This window comes from Taudactylus pleione, unplaced genomic scaffold, assembly GCF_031769625.1.
Source record: "Taudactylus pleione unplaced genomic scaffold, aTauple2 ptg000016l, whole genome shotgun sequence".
NCBI lineage: Eukaryota > Metazoa > Chordata > Amphibia > Anura > Myobatrachidae > Taudactylus > Taudactylus pleione.
In genome coordinates this window covers 33,922,674-33,941,174 of record NW_028284418.1, presented here as the reverse complement: position 1 = coordinate 33,941,174, position 18,501 = coordinate 33,922,674, and the positions used below count along the sequence as shown (strand labels likewise).

The 18,501-nt window shown below is 44.1% G+C and overlaps 1 protein-coding gene across 9 annotated transcripts in view; it reads right to left on the bottom strand.

Annotated features, from left to right (window-relative positions):
- The window catches only part of GBF1 (golgi brefeldin A resistant guanine nucleotide exchange factor 1), a 262,887-nt gene that overhangs the window by 84,385 nt on the left and 160,001 nt on the right, over positions 1 to 18,501 (bottom strand). For all 9 annotated transcript variants that reach the window (XM_088475614.1, XM_088475616.1, XM_088475615.1 and 6 more), the window contains 4 exons: positions 14,542 to 14,774; positions 6,590 to 6,758; positions 3,927 to 4,138; positions 1,456 to 1,554 (listed from right to left, as the gene is read on the bottom strand). In XM_088475614.1, coding sequence (XP_088331740.1) covers positions 1,456 to 1,554; positions 3,927 to 4,138; positions 6,590 to 6,758; positions 14,542 to 14,774 — 713 coding nt within the window. The remainder of the gene's footprint in view (positions 1 to 1,455; positions 1,555 to 3,926; positions 4,139 to 6,589; positions 6,759 to 14,541; positions 14,775 to 18,501) is intronic.

Sequence of the window (18,501 nt, the reverse complement as noted above, 5' to 3'; positions counted from 1 at the left end):
TTTATGTGCTAGAACCTCCCCTTCACCTCCATTTTTGGAACGGTTAAGTGCTCCAGACTCTGTATTATGATAGACAAGCAGTTTTCCCTGCGCTGGAAGCAGGGGTTACCTCCTTTTATAAAAAATGGGGGGCATATATTGAATCACTCGACTCCCCTACACAAGCTCAGATTTTGAAGATGTTTGAGACTACCTCATGGTATTTACTCAAGACAGTTATCTTGAATGATACGGAAATTCTTATGTATAGTATTTCCTTCTGATCAATTCCTATATATAGTACGTATGCTCAGGGGACATGCTCTGTACATCACCATGATATTGACCACATATTCTCTCTTCATTGATTCTACTGCAACGCTGCCTTTCTTTCTTTCTTCCTCCACCTCCCCTCCTATTTTTATTTCTAATATTTGTATTTTTTGCTGTTATGTTTCTGTTTTGATCCAGATATCCATATGCATTGTTTTACTTTTCGTTGGATATTATAATATTGTTCATGGGCTATTTTTGTAGTGTTATACAATTCGAACTGGGACTATGGCTCTGAATCAGGGCGTCCCTATTTTTTTTTTTTTGACCGGCCTCCAGGCCGCTCGCACAGCTGTGGGTGACCACCCACAGTGTGTGCGTGCAGCCTGGCGATGGCCGCGATTAACGCGACCATCGGCTTGCGAGGAGACCCTGTGGTAGGGTCTTAGCTCTCGCAAGCCCGAGTGAACTTCCCGCTCTAAGAGCAGGATGTCCACTACTGACATCACTAGTGATGTCAGTAGGGCCGCGCACAAATGCCAGGCGTTCCTTCGGGAATGCCTCCGTTTGTGCCTCAACCTCCCCCTCCCCACCTACAAAACGGGGCGAGCTGTCGATCAACATCAACAGCCGCCCCGTCTTGTAGTGAGCCCCAGAGCGAGTGATTTCTCACTCGCTCCGGGGCGAGCGTGTGCAATAGCCCACCGTCAACTCGCTTGCGAGCGCTATGCGTTCGCGAGCAGGTCTGAAACAGGCCCTATATTTCTACTTCCCTAATTTATGTTTAGCGGATGAATCTACACACCAGTTTGCTTTTTCTATGTTACCTTTGTATAACTATTGCACATTGTGATTTACTGTTATTGATATCTGCCTGCAACATTTTCTATTTTTTCTGTCACTTGATTTTTGAAAATCCAAAATAAACAGATCTTTAAAAAAAAAAAAAAAAAAAAAATTAATAGAAAGGAAATACAACTGTGTTGATAGAGAAATAAATAGGGAATTCATCCTAAGTAAATATAGTAATTAGACAAAAAATAGTACTAAGGAGGGACTTCCTCCTCTCCCATGTGAACTTTATTACGCTACAAAAGAAAAAGTAAAACAATCTATAACATAAAATGCTGTATAACAAGGGTAATACTGTAAGCCTTATAACTATAGCACTTACACATTGGCACGACATAAATAAACATTTACCTCCAGCTGAAATTTTAGATGCTCTCTCATACTTTCAAATAGAAGGAAGCATGCCCGCAAGGAAGCCGTATACAAGTTTAATCGTTCCGCACTCAACAACTGTAATTTCAAAGTAACAATTGTCAATAGATGGACTTAAAAATGTAACAAATACTTAGATCTAAAGGATATGTATTTATTTATTACCAGTTATTTATGTAGCGCACACATATTCCGCAGCACATTACAAAGAATATTTGTCTATTCACATCAGTCCTTGTCCCAGTGGAGCTTATAATCTAAATTCCCTACCACATGTACACACATACACACTAGGGTGTGTGTGCATGTGGCAACCTACCAGTATATTTTTGGAGTGTGAGAGGAAACCAGAGCAAACCCACCCAAGCTGAGGGAGAATATATCAACTCCATACAGTTAGGGCCATAGCGGGAATCAAACCCATGACCTCAGTGCTGTGAGGCAGTAATGCTAACCAACTTACAGTCTAAATTCCCTTACAATCTAAATTCCCTACCACATGCACACACACTAGGGTATGTGCGTGTGCATGTGGTAACCTACCAGTATATTTTTGGAGTGTGCAAGGAAACTGAAGCACCTGGAGGAAACCCACACAAGCACAGGGAGAATATAAAAACTCCACACAGTTCAGGCCGTAACAGGGAATCGAACCCACAACCTCAGTGCTGTGAGGCAGATTTCATCCAAAAAGTGATCGGAATTGGTCAATCAAGCTGTTCAACATGTTTGATTTCACAGACCAATCGGTGCTGTAGATTGCTAGTGTATGGGAACAACCAGCCTTTTGCAGACAGTTACTAGTAAAAAATTTGCACAATTGGATGACCCATTCTTTGGTGAAAATTATCTGCAAATCACTGAAAAATATTTGCAATGTATGGGAGCATATTAGTGGATTGGAGAATCATTAAACTGGGAGGAAAAACGCAGAATCTGTGAACTGTTTTTTTTATGATTGCTGATGTATGGTCCCCTTAAATATTTTTATTAAACACATGCTATATGTATGAATATGTAAAAATACAGATAACTTTGAACTGCAGTCAGCAGGAAGATAATTTTTCTTCCTTGAGTGCTTAGATCTATAAATGCAAAAAAGTAATGGGTACCTATCAATGCCTCATTGATTTTATATGCAACTTTCTACGCGTGGGTAAAATGGATGGAAAAAAGGTAAAATGCTCGGAAAGCATGTGAAAGTCTTTCTAAAATTATTTTGTGTCAAATCTTTTGAAGATGACAGGTGCCCCATAGCATCCAATAAGTTTATAATTATCATTTTATAGAATGTTCTTGTTAAATGACAGTTTGAGGCTGACTGGTTGCTATAGGCAACTTCTCCAACTGTACTCTTTAGAAGGTTTAATACAAGTCCCCCTTTAAGTTTTCTATATGCCAGAGGATCCCAAACTCCACCATTACAGTTCAGGTTTTAAGGATATCCATGTTTGAGCTCAGGTGAGTTAATTAGCACATCAGTAAATTTGATTTAACAATCTGGGCTCAAGCATGGCTGTCCTTAAGACCTGCAATGTTTTGTACTACAAGTCTTTTGCTGTGTTTTCTTGTTTTGTTTGCACAGTACAGCAAGGCGCTGCACAGGGCCGGATTAAGGCTTGTGGGGGCCCAGGGGCAACTAAGTTATGGGGGCCCTCTCCAATAAATTGGCCCCTTACCTTATCCCCCTCCAATATGGGCACAGTGCCCCCCTGGTGGCTCCCTCACAGACCACTTCTGTGTTTACAGCCCAGTGCTGTTCCCACCCCAGTGTCTCCCCAGCCCCACCTTGTGTTTTTCGGCTGCCAACTGCAGTACAGCTCCTTGGCTGCCTGCTCTCTTTCAACGGGTGCAGCTCTGAGTGAAGACATAACGTCACGTACGCTGCACTGATTAAACAACAGAAAGTAACTGAGCGCCACGATTCCTCGGACTGTCACCGTACAGGTACCTGCCTGCGCCTTGCTGATCCTGCAGCATAGCAGGCAACAGTCCATCTGTGCACCTAGTCCCCCGTCGCTGGGCATGAGTGTGGGAGCCCCGGGGGCAGTCCCAGTTGCACCCCCTTAATCTCACCCTGGCGCTGTAAATCCCTTGAGACACCATATAATAATAGTTCTAAATAAAAATGCATAGATTAAAATTTAGCCCTAAAAAGATAAAATCTTGCGAAGAAAACTATAAAAAAAACAAAAGTTAATATAGAAGAGGTAGTTTTAAATGTTATTGATCAGCACGATCAAGCAAGTATATAATTGTGTTTGTTTCATGATATTTGTAGCCACTCAAAACACTGTTCCTAGGTTGTCTAATGTGGAAATACTAAGTGTATAATAATGGAAAGGTGTGCAACCTGTGTCTGGAACCAAGAATTTAAGGCTTCAGCCTAGAAAAGGTTGAGCATCAGTTTTAAAGGAGACTTGCACATGATAAAACAGTGACTCCACTACCTGAAACAAGTGCCGGCAGAGCTCATCCCTCACAAGTCCCAGGAGAGAAACATAGTTCGCAATGTGTGCAGACTCCAATGCTACTGTAATCAGCTGTAAGCCCATGTGTATCATCACTTCCGAATTATGGCGGTCATGCGGGTTGGTAAGTGAAATGAGGAAGCGGAATAGTTCACGAATACAAGGAAGCCCATAAGGTACTAAGATTGCTCCTACAAAATGTAATTGAGAGAGTTATAAAATGCAATATTTTAAACAAAACCATAACAGAAGAAATGCTAAAGTACCATCAATCAGGCATACAGGGAACTGTGAGCGAAGTTTCAGGACGAGATCTGCTCATGCGCAAAGCGGCCTATACGCATGCGCAGATCTCAAACCATCGGAGACGTACGTGAACAATGGACATCTCCGATGTACATCTCTGAATTAGGACCAAATTGCAGTGTTTGACAACAAGGATTTTTTATATTGGTAGGAAAAGTAAAGCCCCCTACCTTTACCAAGAAATAATATTCGTGGAGGTCAGTAATGATGCTGCATGACATGACTGGTGTTACAGTCCCATTAATAATGACAAATTCTCATTCTAAATACTGCAGCTTCAGCTAGGCCTGGATTATGCCTGGACTCCTGTATAGATGCAGCCACGACTGTGTGAAAATACAATGCAGCACTTCCCTATTCTTTTAAAGTAGACCCATTCTTTCTGGAAGGGTTGTACTAGGCAGATGTCTGAAATCTGGTACTCTGGCTAATGAGTGTTATGGTAGGAGAAAACACAAGCTACAATAGGCATAATAAATCCAGCCCAGAGGAAGAATAGTATAGCCCAATGGTTCCCAAATGGTGCCCTAGTGTAATAGCATTTCTTTCATGGCACCCCTAGGCCAAAAATTTCTCATTGAGTTAATGTGTCCTCCTTAGGTTCAGTTATGTGGTGTCGGACAGGGTTGCGCTTCTGTTTGTACAAATACTTTATGATTGACAGCCACCAACACCCGTTTTTTACCTATAAACACTGGCAATAAATAATTTGAATCGGTCTTGTCAACAGCTCAATGCACCCAGTTTGGGAACCACTGGTATAGCCATTATCATGTGTCTAGGGAGATGGATGAGGGATCCTTGGAGAAGGAGACTTTTCAGCCACAAATACTAAACACTATCCCAATTAAATAACATTAAGCCAACATATGGGTCACCGTTGATCGACAAGGTTTCCTGTAGTAGGTGTCTATATACTCTTAGGGAGTAAAACAATATTAACTAAACTAGACACCTTAAGCAGAAATTAATATTGTATTTAGGTGCAACATTTGTACTAAACCAAAGTAACTATTTACACAATGTTGTTCATGGTCCAACTTGCACTAAATAAAAGCAGATAGGTTGCTGTGGCCCATTCATATTAAATGTAGCAACATTACAAGAACAGATACCTCAGTTGTCTGTATGGACATACGGTTAACTCAAGGAAACAAAATGTTATATTCTTGTTCACTTATTAGTTCTATGTACTATGTAAGGCGCTGCGGAACACTTGTGGCGCCATATAAAGGCTAACAATAATAATAATAATTCTAAAAGCAGTGAAGTGTATAATCAGACCTTTAGATGCAGGATATGCCAGGATACCGTAATGGCTAAAGTTCTCAGAATGTTCAGTGTCTGATTGGCTGCCAAAGTCCTGCTCCCCCATCCCAAAGTTAGGCTAGTTGTAGATCTGGTGCTAAAGAAAGAGGCTGGCTCACTGCAACTTCACATATGCCTAGATTTTCTCTTCTATTGATTTATATCTATCAACTCAGTGCATCAAAAAATAACACGGAACGCAGGAGACAGGAAATTAGATGCAGGGACAAGCTTAGTCTTTTAGTACTCTTAAAAATTAAACACCCTAAATTCAGACTGAATTCCATTTATCATCTGTATTGGCATAATGTCTCGGACTGCTAGAAAACATTCTGCACCAATAACATCCCACTATCACCCAATGCAGCATAATCACTAGCCTACCCAATCTCCTTTCTTGGCTTGAGTTAACCGTATGTCCATACAGACAACTGAGGTATCTGTTCTTGTACCTTCTGTGATAGGATCCTGCTCTCCTTTATCTGTAACCCCCTTCTACCCTAATGACACCCAAAGCCTAATTTTACCCTGTTGTTGGACTATAGTGATGGGCTGCTTGCTGACATTTAGCACAGCACTATGCTTCATGTAACAGCAGCTCCAGAAATTCTTCATACCATAAAATGTGTACTGGGCGGAATCTGCAATTACTCATGTACTTTTTCTCTTTACATTTACCATATATAAGAAAGCACATATATACTTGCAGAAATAATGAAACTCAGTGTATGTTATCTTTAATAGAGTTTAAGAACAGCCAACAGCCATAGCACCCATTTTAAGCTAATTGTAATTGACAGTGGTAGAGTTCTAATACTTGAAAATAGAACGGTGATCTGAGCTAAAGATGGCAGCATGTGATTTGTTAGCCAAATCCAATGTCAAAACACACACTACCTGTCCTGGAATGTACCACTGCTTATAAGTGATTCAGCGTAAACCCTGCATGAAAGCGGAGGATGGATCAACCACTTTAAGTTAATTTTAATGAAATTCATTCACTGGATCTAGTGCATCTACAAGCATACCTTCTTTCTGTGAAGACTGTGTAAACCTAACTCCCCGAGGATTGACATAGTCCATATCATGAACTGAGGCAGTGTCTGAATGTTCAGCCATTGACGAGTTATCTTCTAGTACTTCAGGGATGGATTCTACAGATGCAGATTGTGTCTTTCTTTCCAGTAGTTCTTCATTCTTTACATATAAAGTAGAAAGTGGAAAATGGTATCAGCAAGTGTAGATGGTTTTACCAGAGACGCTACTATACTAAGATCTGAAAATTTTCAATATATACGAGAAACATAAAATTCAGAAATAATGTTTGCAAACAATGTACAGACACCCAACAACATCTTGAAATGCCATTTTTATCAATAATGCAATAAGTACTTAACTGAATCAGGTTTGTAAACCGGTAACAACACCTTTGATAACTTTTTCTTCGAGGTACATAGGGTCCACAGGGATACCATGGGGATAATGTGGTTGGAGTGATCCAGGCACCAAACAGTTAAGCTTTCTGCTCCCAGGATGCCACATATACCCCACCCCCAGCCATTCAGTTGTGTAAACAAGCCCAATGCAGGAGAAGAAAAGGAGAAGGAAGAACAAATCGTATACCAGAAACACTCTCAGAAAATGAGGGAATCCGTGAGTAAAGAAAAATTACCCAATGCAGCCAGGTGCGTCAGGGTGGGTGCCCTGTGGACCTCAAAGAAAAAAAAAAAAAAAAAGTTATCAAAAAGGTACGTATACCATAACTGTAATTTTCTTCAGGATCCACAGGGATCTACAGGGATACCATGGGGATGTCCTAAAGCAGTTCCTCTGAGGGTGGGGGATGCTCCTGCGAAGAAAGTAAGCATCCTGAGAGGCAAAAGTATCAATGGTGTAAAATCTAAGAAAAGTGTGGACAGACCACCAAGTGGCTGCCTTGCATAATTGCTCTGCAGAAGCACCACGAGTAAACGCCCACGATGGCCCCACAGACCGAGTAGAATGAGCTGTCGCCGTGTTTAAGACAGGGAGATCAGTCTGTGTGGACACCTGAGAGATAGTCAGACGTAACCATCGAGCCAGAGTCTGTTTGGTAGTTGCCCATTCTCGTTTGTGAAAACCATAAAGCACAAAAAGAGCATATGATTTTCTAACAAAGTTTGTACGCTTCACATATATACGGAGAGCACGAACCACATCCAGGGAGGCTTCACCTACAGAAAGATCTGAAGACTGAAGAGATTGTGCTTCCAGCTTTTCATTCACATGAAAACGGGACACTACCTTAGGAAGGTAACCCTCCCTTGTATGGAGAACAGCTCTATCCTGCTGAAAAATCAAACATGGGGAGCTACAAGTAAGCGCTGCCAAAACAGACGCTGTGTGCAGAAGAAATAGCAAGGAGAAAAAGTGTCTTCGATGTCACCCATTTCAAATCAACAGAGTCCAGAGGTTCAAATGGAGGAGCTTGCAGCCCCTTGAGATCCAAAGACAAATCCCACTGTGCTACTAGTGGGACAACTGGTAGCTGAACTCGCAGAACCCCCTGAAAAAAATTCTAACATCTGGCAAAGAGGCAATCTTTCACTGGAACCAGACTGACAGTGCAGAAACCTCCACTCTCAGGGTGGCCAGGCGGAGACCAAGGTCTAACCCAGCCTGGAGAGAAGAAAGAACCCGGGAAACCCTAAAAACCTCAGGGTCATACTTTCTGTGGGTACGCCATTTACCAAAAGAATGCCAAGCTCTGTAATAGATGTGGGCAGAGGAAGGTTTCCGTGCCCTAATCATCGTTTGAATCACAGTGCTGGAGAAACCTTTGACTCTTAAGATGGAAGACTCAAGAGCTACACAGTCAAAGACCGACTGGGTAAGCCCAGATGTAGGCAGGGACCCTGAGCTAACAGATCCGGCCATAGAGGAAGAGGAAACTGAATGTCTATGGATATATTCCTTATGTCAGTGAACCAATGATGTCTGGGCCAAGCAGGAGCCACTAGTATTACAGTTCCACCTTCCTGCTTGAATTTCCTTCTAACCCTTGGGAGGATGGAAATCGGAGGAAAGAGATATGCCAGATTGAAGTCCCATCTTACTTCCAGTGCGTCCATTAAGGCAGCTGAGGGGTCTCTGGTCCTGGACCTGTACCTGCGGACCTTGTGGTCGTGATGTGATGCCATGAGGTCTATATCCGGTAGACCCCATTTGTTCACTAGGAGTTGAAAATGCCCCGGATGGAGAACCCACTCTCCGGCGTGTATGTCCTGACGATTTAGAAAGTCCGCTTCCCAATTGAGGACTCCCGGGATCAATATTGCCGAGATAGCCGGAAGATGATGTTCTGCCCAGAACAGAATGTTAGTCACTTCCCTCATGGCTCCGTGACTTTGCGTGCCTCCTTGGTGATTGAGATAGGCTACTGTGGTTGCGTTGTCGGACTGTATCTGGACCGACCTGCAGTGGAGCAGGTCCTGTGCCATGATGAGTGCTTTGCGTACTGCTCGATGCTCCAAAATGTTAATGGGCAGATGACTTTCCCGATTTGTCCATCTTCACCGAAAGGTGTGATGACCTGTCACTGCCCCCATCCACAAAGACTGGCGTCCGTGGTGAGAGGCACCCAATTTGGAATCCAGAATGGGTGCCCTTTGTCTATATGGTCCATTTGTAGCCACCACACGAGAGAGAGATGAACCTCTGGAGTGAGAAAGATCCTCTGGGACTTTATTTGATGATACTGTCCTTTCCACCGGGAGATAATCAATTTTTGCAGAGGCCTGGAGTGGAACTGAGCATATTCCTCCATGTCGAAGGTGGATACCATTGACCCCAGGACCTGCATCGCTGATAGAATGGATACCATTCGCTTGAGTAGCATTTTGCGATTCCTAATGATAGGGCTGCAACCTTGTCCTCTGGCCGAAACACCCTTTTTGTGCATGAGAATCCAGAAATGCTCCCAGATGTACCATCCGCTGTGTTGGAGAAAGAGAATTTCTTCCAATTGATGATCCAGCCATGTGTCTGTAGACAGGCCATAGTCAGTTGGAGATGGTGTTGTTGAACAGCTGGAAACTGTGCTAATATCAGAAGGTTGTGCAGATATGGTAGTATTCCGAGACGCCTGAGGTAGGCCTCCATAATCGCCATTATTTTGGTGAAGACCAGAGGGGCCGTTCATAGACCAAAGGGCAGTGCCCGAAATTGGTAATGTTGTTGCAGAACAGCAACTCATAGAAATTGTTGGGATGGCGTAATAGGCACGTGCAGATACACATCTTGAATGTCCAGGGAAGCCATAAAATCCCCAGGTTCCATTACCAAAATAATGGACCGAAGAGTCTCCATATGGAACTTGGGTACACGAATAAATTTGTTGTGGGTTTTCAGATTTAGAATAGGACAATAAGACCCATTCAGTTTCTGCAAAAAAAGAGATTGGAATAATAACCCCTTCCTTGTTGACCCAGAGGAACCAGGATTATCACCCTAGCCCTCAGCAGGGAGCAAATAGCCTCCTGGAGGGCCAAGGCCTTGATAGAATCTGATGGGAGAGTTGTGCAAAACATTTTTTTGGGGAGGACACCTCCGGAAAGTGTGGGCATACCACTGAGAGACCACTTCTCGGATCCAGGCATCTGTTGTTGTTTGATGCCAGTAGTCCGCAAACATAAAAAGTCGGCCCCCCCACCCTGGGATCTCCCTGGAGGAGGCCTGCCCCATCAGGCAGAGGGTTTGTCATATGACTTAGAAGCTAGACGTCTGGCCGGCCAGGACCTCAGATTGCTGCTTGGTGGTCCTGCGAGATCTAGATGGCCTGGAGGAAGACTGTCCTTTTGCTCATCCGTGAGGAAGAAAGGACCAAAAAGAAGACTGCCTAGACTTCAACTTAGCTGTAGATTTTGAAGCTGCCAGAGTAGCTATTATCTAATCTAATTCTGCTCCAAAAAGCATATTCCCCCCAAAAAAGGTAAGGATTCCAGAGCCTTCCTTGATCCTGTATCTGCTTCCCAAGACCTTAACCAACGGACTCTACGAGCCACAAGTGAGGCTGTCAATGCTTTAGAAACTAAGAGACCAGCATCTATTGCAGCTTCTCCCAAATAGGAGGCCGCTTCCCGTATGTGGGAGGTATAGGTCAGCTGTTCTCTGGTAGCATTTGGTAGAGTCTCTTCCAATGCCCCCTTCCATTCTTCAACAGTCTTGGCTACCCAAGCCCCAGCCATAGCTGGTCGAGTAACAGCTCCAGATGATGAAAACACTGCTTTAAGACACTTTTCAATTTTCCTATCTGTAGAATCTTTAAGAGAAGATGCTGACGGAATAGGCAACGTAGCATTCCTAACCGACTGTCACATGAGCATCCACAGTAGGACGGATTTTCCACTTGTTACATTCAGAAGCTGGGAAAGGATATAACGATGCCAATCTTTTCGTAATATGGAACCGTTTATACGGGTTACTCCATGCCTCTTCCATAAGCTCAGTGAGCTGCTCAGATTTAGGAATCTCTGATTTTACCACCTTCTGGTGTTTAAACACTGGAGCCTTCTTTCTAAGAGTTGGTTCATCATCCTGTACATTTAGGATTGATTTGACCGCCCTCACTAAAGAAGGAACTTCCACTGCAGAAGGATGGTCCTCCTCTACCAAACTAGACTCTGGAGAAGAACCCGGCGCGTCATCTGATTCCTTCGATGATACGTCCGAATCTACATGCTGAGCAGACTAAAAAAAAAAAAATAATAACCTCCGCTTAGGTGCCTTAGCAACTACCGGTCAGTTCACAACAGCCGACTGAGCCATACTCTGACTTGAGTGGGCATAAACATCCACCCAGGATGGATGTACAGGAGAGGCAAACATAGCATGCTGTGGGTGTCCCATTAAAGGAAGCAGTGTGGCAGTAGCCAAACGATGCAATAGCTGAGTCATCATCAAAGAGGACACCCAAGATGGCTACTGTACAGAGGCTTGTAGACTGGACTGGTGAGGTGGTTCTTTAGAACAGACAGCACACAAACCATCCTCAATAAAGTCCTGAGGAGACAAGCTCGCCAAACAGGATTTACATGAAACCAGCACAGGGGCCTCCACCTCCGGTTTCCCTTTACCTTTTGACATATTCAATAACAAAGGTAACAATGCAATGCAATGTGACAACCTTCACATATACTAGTAAATGTGAAGTACCAGAGGGATGAGGAGGAAAAAACAGTGATAGTTATAACTGACAGTCAGAAATAAAAGGCAGTATCAACACAGCAGCTAGCAAAAGTCACATACAATGCATATGTAATTTAGTTGCAATAGACCCTGTATCAACTACTTAAACACGAGGCTTGGAAGGATATAGAGCATTATATACCTGACCCAGGGGGAACGGTATACAGGGAGACTGACCCAAAACCTCCTGAGACCAAACCACTTCAGCAGAGCACAGATAGTGGACTGTGAATGTCTCATATGCACGAGGAGGGTAGGTGGAGCGACCCAGATGTGGGAAAACCTTTGATGGATCTGCGTCTGGGGAGGAGCTGCGTCAACCGGGCGGGTACGCTGGCCTCATGGCAGCATCCCCGGTGTCAGATGATAAGGCCCTGGTGGTCTAGTAGGGGAGCGGAAGGCCCCGGGCCCTCATTGCAGTGGTTTCCGGTGCGTCTCCAGCGCCGGAAGAAAGGACTGCCGCGTGCGATTCGCCTAAGTGAGGAATCGCCTTACCCGACATCTCCGTGCGTCCGGTTGCAGTCCGGGCCCCAGCATCGCTGCTAGCAAGCTCTGCCATGATCCGCCAAAATCACCAGACATTACTGGTGTTTCGGCCCGGGCCAAGGTAGACGGAGTCGCAGTGCAGGAGTCTTAATTCAGACTCTCAGCACTGCTAACATAAAATAAAAGCTTGGGACTGCCTGAGCTGTCCAGTTACAAAGGTGCGTCTGCATCCTTTGTAACAGGGGACTGTTTTATTAGGCAAAATGCACAGTACGTTTCAGAAAAAAAGATTCTTCTATAAATCACCAGATTGAATAGCGCTGCATTCAGAATAGGATAGTAAATGATAAAATAAGAGAGCAGGAAAATTAAAAAAAAAAAAATGAATGCAAAAAATGGATTGTGACCGTGCTTCTAAAAAGTAACAACTTATATAAAAATAAAGGATAAATAAACATGTAAATATACATTTTGCCATGTTGCTATTGTTGCCTGGACTGTGTAACAAATATTTCTTTAGTTTTACTCCCCCTAAACATAATATATAAACATAACGACCTTAATTTCAGGTTTATGTCTACTTCTGCTGTGGATATTTACATCCCTAGAGGTGAAATACTCGTAACCTCTACATTTGATCATTGAATAATTCATCTTTGTCACATCAGAAGGTCCCTATTATTTGACTGGTGGACATCAGACATGTGGAGTGTCATCACATGCTTTCTAAAGTTCTTACCTTACTCTGTTTGCTATACACAAACGATTTATGCGAGTTCAGAACGTGGTCCCAATTATTTGTATTCATTTTTTATTTTTAATAAATTGTATCTTTTTATAAGCCCTGTCACAATCCCTTTTTTGACATTTTTAACTTTCCTTTACCAATTTTTATCACTTACTACCCCTCCTATTTTGAATGCAGCGCTGTTCAATAACTTGTTGAAATAGTCGTATGGTTTACAACCTATGGAGCTGCTTATTTCTTCTGAAGTGGGACTTTATTATTTTTCATATTAACTGTACATAGCTATATCACGGCACCTTGGATGTATCACTCTTTTATTTATTCTATAACTGCCGACATTTCATTTAAAAAACAAAACCTGTACAAATTTCAGCATTTCGATTGCACAAACTGTGGTAATGTGTAGTGGGTGTGGGGCCGCGGTGGCGCAAACCCCACATGATCACCACACTTGCACTTTCCATCTGGACTCTCCCGAAGCGGAGGCAGCAAAAATAAGCAAGTGGAAATCATTTTATTGATTTGAAATCACTGTCTATTCAAGGCCTGGCCAACCTGTGGCTCTCCAGCTGTTGTAAAACTACAAGTCCCAGCATGCCTTGCCAGAGTTTCAGCATTCCCTAATAGCAAAACTGTGGCAAGGCATGCTGGGACTTGTAGTTTCACAACAGCTGGAGAGCCACAGGTTGGCCAGGCCTGGTCTATTCGCAAGAACCTTGCACAGCAGCTGCTCTTTCCTAGTAATACAGATGGAGCAACAGCAACAGAGTAGAGAATATGTATCACATCATACCATACTGCTCCTGATCACTCAATACATTATGGCAGAGGTTCACAAACACGGTCCTCAAGGCTCCCCAACAATTAAAATTTTAGATATATCCATGGTTGAGCACAGGTGGTTAAATCAAATTGACTGAGGTATCAATTAAGTCACCTCTGGTCAAGCATGAATATCTTTAAAACCTGGACTGTTTGGGTGCCCTGAGGACAGAGGGCCTGATTCAGCACTGCTGAACGCAGATTCCTGATGGTAGGGAATCTGTGCAGGTGCCTGACCCATTCTGCGCATGTGCAGAACTGGTCTGCGATCCCGCACGCAGACTGGCAGTAGACTTGTCATTGACAGTCTGTTGTAGTTTGTGGACAGGGAGGGGGCAGTGACCGCTGCAGTTTGCCAAAACGGATGCGTGATGCCACCGTTGGCGAGGGAGAGGAGGGAGGAGGCCAGGATATCCTGGCCGCTCTCTCTCTCATCTGCCGTGGCCGACTTGCGTGGCCCCGTGGATCACTTAGCTGGCCGATCTTCCAGCAGAGTATCTGATCCAGAGTTGTACAACGCAGCTCGGATAAGTGATGCATGCAGGGGGCGTGATGCCTCCTGCTGCATTACCATAATTGTAAGGACGGAATTGCAAAGCCGCTTGCATGCAGCTTTGCAATTCCGTCCTGTGCTGAATCAGGCCCAGAGGTTAGGAACCTCTGCAATATGGGAATGAACATAACAAAAAATACCCCTACCTTGTGGTCATCTTGGCTTGGCAGTTCTGACAAATACATATCTTCTGGTGAGTGAAAAGCAGTAGCAGGGCTTGTATTATCTATTTCAGAGAGATCTTCTTTAGATGTAGCCTGAGACAACCCCACTGCACTGTCAGTTGTGGGGCTGACGACAGATGATATGGCCTCTGAGCTTCCAGCAGAGATGGGAGAGGTAGCATCCGGGGAAGAAGCATCAATAAATGGAATACCACCTACAAGAAGAAATCATGTATGTATATAAAACAATGTAAAATAGAGTGACTGATCTCTGACCATGGCTGTTTATATCCCCATGTGAGCAGTCTCCTTACACCACAAACTAAATAGCACTGGGCTCGATTAAATTAAACGCAAAATAAATAGCACAGGGAGGGAGCTCCCGGAGCTATTCAATTCAGCGCACTGTTAGGTCGGAGAATGCCCGTTCTCCCACCCCTTGCACCTCAAACAGGCTGTTTAGTCGCGAGAACGGGCATTCTCCGACTGAACTGCCCGGTGCGATGCTGTTTCCGTTATGTTAAGGGCAGAAAACAGCATCAAGTCTGTACTTTTGACGGATTTCTGCTCGCACCCCTGGAGAGGTGCGAAAAGAAATTCTCAACAGCACGCTGAAATGAAAAGCTCTGGGAGGTCCCTCCCGGCGCTATTTAATTAGCATTCAACTAAATCGAGCCCACTGACTCAGCTTGAAGTAAGAACTGAGCCTTCAGCATAAGGGAGGCTCAGTACAAAAAGACATTTTAACAAAATATATACATAGAATTACTCCTTGGAAGAGTGGCATTTTCAGAAATGGGTTTGGTGAATGTGTGGCATCAGAGACTCCTAGGGATCCTGTTTCTCTATGTCCCATAATGCCTTCTCAAGAACTGACATTGCTCCGCTTTCCCATTTACTGCTCCCTGCAGTTACTGCGGCAGAATACTTGTCAAGAGGGATTTTGGGTCACCCTGCACAGTTGATGACCCTGAATCCCAATTTTGGATGCCTCCTTTTGGAGACTTAAACATTTCTGGTTGACGCAGATGGAGTGGCCTCCGAACTCCTTGTGGCATGGTCCGAATTTTTTTATCATAATCTGCCCCCCTCTAGAATGGGACACCTTTAAGGAATTATTGCAGGGCTCCTTGATTTCTCGGGTTGCACAGCACAAGATCTCTCATAGAATCGTGAGGAGTTGGAACATAAAAGTCATGCCTTTGAGGCTGTGTATATCATTAGAGGGCTTCCGGTGGAAAGGGTTGAGTGTTCATAAGCAATGGATGGACTTTCTGCTCGATAAAGCGAAGCGCCAAAGGGCTATTACATGGAGGATGCAGATGAGATGGCTTGTGGGGACACCCCCTCAATTTATGCTATGTTTAATGCCAACTTTACAGATATATACTGATCTGGAGCCCAATATTCTCACTTTGAACTAGCTTACTAATTAGATCAGTTTACCCTACCAACCTTGTCGGATTCTAGTTAACAGTATTTGGAGTCTCCTGTCTCGCTAGAAAAAATAGAAGATGCTATTAAATAGTTTCCAACTCGTGCTCCTTATTGAATTGTATAAAGCACATTTGGGTTCTTTGCTCCCAAATTAATGGAGATCTTTGAAGCCTTTTTGGAAGTAGGTTCCCTCCCTGTCTCGACTTATCCTGATTCCTACCATCCCATCTCCTTGTTATCCACCAACATCAAAGCTCTGATTCTCTGATTTAACAAGGTTATTCTAGAAATATTTAATCCCGATCAAACGGGCTTTATGCCTGGGAGATCAACTGCCATTAACCTCAGACATCTCATTACTTACATGCAAATGGCTACTGATGTGATGCTTGATGTTGTGATTGTATCCCGCGACGCAGCATGGGCGTTTGACTCGGTGAAACAGCCATTTCTCTGGGAAGTCCTTTCTAGATTTGGGGTGGGTCCTGGTTTACTGGCATAGGTTAAATTACTATATTTCTGCTGGAGACGGGTAGTAGGCAGGGATTCCCATTGTGCCCATTATTTGCCATAGAGCAACTGGCTTGTGCTGTTAGGGCCTCTTCAGCAATATCTGGTTTCATGATTATGTGGTGTGAGGAAAAAATTAGAGTTAAGGTAGACTTACCATTAATAACTCTTTTTCTTCGAAGTCCATAGGGTCCACAGGGATAATGTGGTTGGAGTGATCCAGGCACTCAACAGTTAAGCTTATAGCTCCCAGGATGCCTCTGGTCCATCTCAACATATACCCCACCCCTGGCCACAGTCATTCAGTTGTGTAAATAAGACGAAGGCAGGAGAAGGAAAAGAGGAGGAGGAGGAAGAACAACTGTACATCAGAAACACTCAGAAAAATGAGTGAATTTGTGCCCGAAAAAAAGTTACCCAATGAAGCAAGGTGGGTCAGGGTGGATGCCCTGTGAACCCAATGAACTTTGAAGAAAAAGAGTGATCAATGTTAAGTCTACCATAACTCTTATTTTCTTCTTTAGGGTCCATGGGGATCCACAGGGATACCATGGGGATGTCCTAAAGAAGCTCCCCTAAGGGTGGGTGATGCTCCTGAGCAGAAAGGAGAACTCGTCGCCCAAAAGGAAGCATCCTGAGAGGCAAAAGTATCAAAAGCATAAAACCTAAGAAAAGTATGGACAGAAGACCACGTGGCTGCCTTGCATAATTGCTCCGCAGAGGCACCACGAGTAAACGCCCACGATGGCCCCACAGACCGGGTAGAATGTGCTGTCGCCGTGTTCGGGACAGTGAGATCAGCCTGTGTGTATACCTAAGATATAGTCATACATAACCATCGAACCAGAGTCTGTTTGTTAGCTGCCCATCCTCATTTGTAAAAACCATATAGCACAAAAATAGCATCTGATTTTCGTACCAAGATCGTACGCTCCACATACATATGGAGAGTACGAACCACAACCAGGGAGGCTTCACCTACAGAAAGGTCTGAAGACTGAAAAGCTGGAACCACAATCTCTGCATTCACATGAACTCGGGACTTTACCTTAGGAGAACAGCTCTATCCTGGTGAAAAATCAAAAAATGGGTAGCGACAAGAGAGCACTGCCAAATCAGAGACTCTGCATGCAGAAGAGATAGCGAGGAGTAAAAAAGTGTCTTCACTGTCAACCATTTCAAATCTAGAGTCCAGAGGTTCAAATGGGGGAGCCTGCAGCCCCTTGAGAACTAAAGACAAATACTACAGTGCCACCGGTGGGACAAATGGTGGCTGAACTCGGAGACCACCCTGTAAATAACTAACATCCGGCAAAGAAGCAATCCTTTGCTGGAACCAGACTGACAGCGCAGAAACCGGTACTCTCAGGGTGGACTGGCGGAGACCAAGGTCTAACCCAGCCTGGAGAGTAGCAAGTACCTGGGAAACCCTAAAAACCTTAGGGTCATACTTTCTTTTGGAACACCATTTACCAAAAGAATGCCAAACTCTGTAATAGATGCGGGCAGAGGAAGGTTTTCGTGCCCTAAGCTTCGTTTGAATCACAGAGCTGGAGAAACCTTTCGCTCTTATTATGAAAGACTCAAGAGCCACGCCGTCAAAGACAGAGGGGGTAAGTCCGGATGTAGGCAGGGACCCTGCGCTAACCGATATGGTCAAAGAGGCAGACGAAACAATGTCTCTGGGTAGATTCTGTATGTTGGTGAACCAATGATATCTGGGCCAAGAAGGAGCCACCAATATTACTGTTCGGCCTTCCTGCTTGAATTTCCTGAGGATCCTTGGGAGGAGGGAAATCAAAGGAAAGAGATATGCCAGATTGAAGTCCCATCTTACTGCCAGTGCGTCCACTAAGGCGGCTAATGGGTCTCTTGTCCTGGACCTGTACCTGGGGATCTTGTGGTTGTGAAGAGATGCCATGAGGTCTATGTCCGGTAGGCCTCATTTGTTCACTAGGAGTTGAAAAATCCCCGGATGGAGAGCCCATTCTCCGG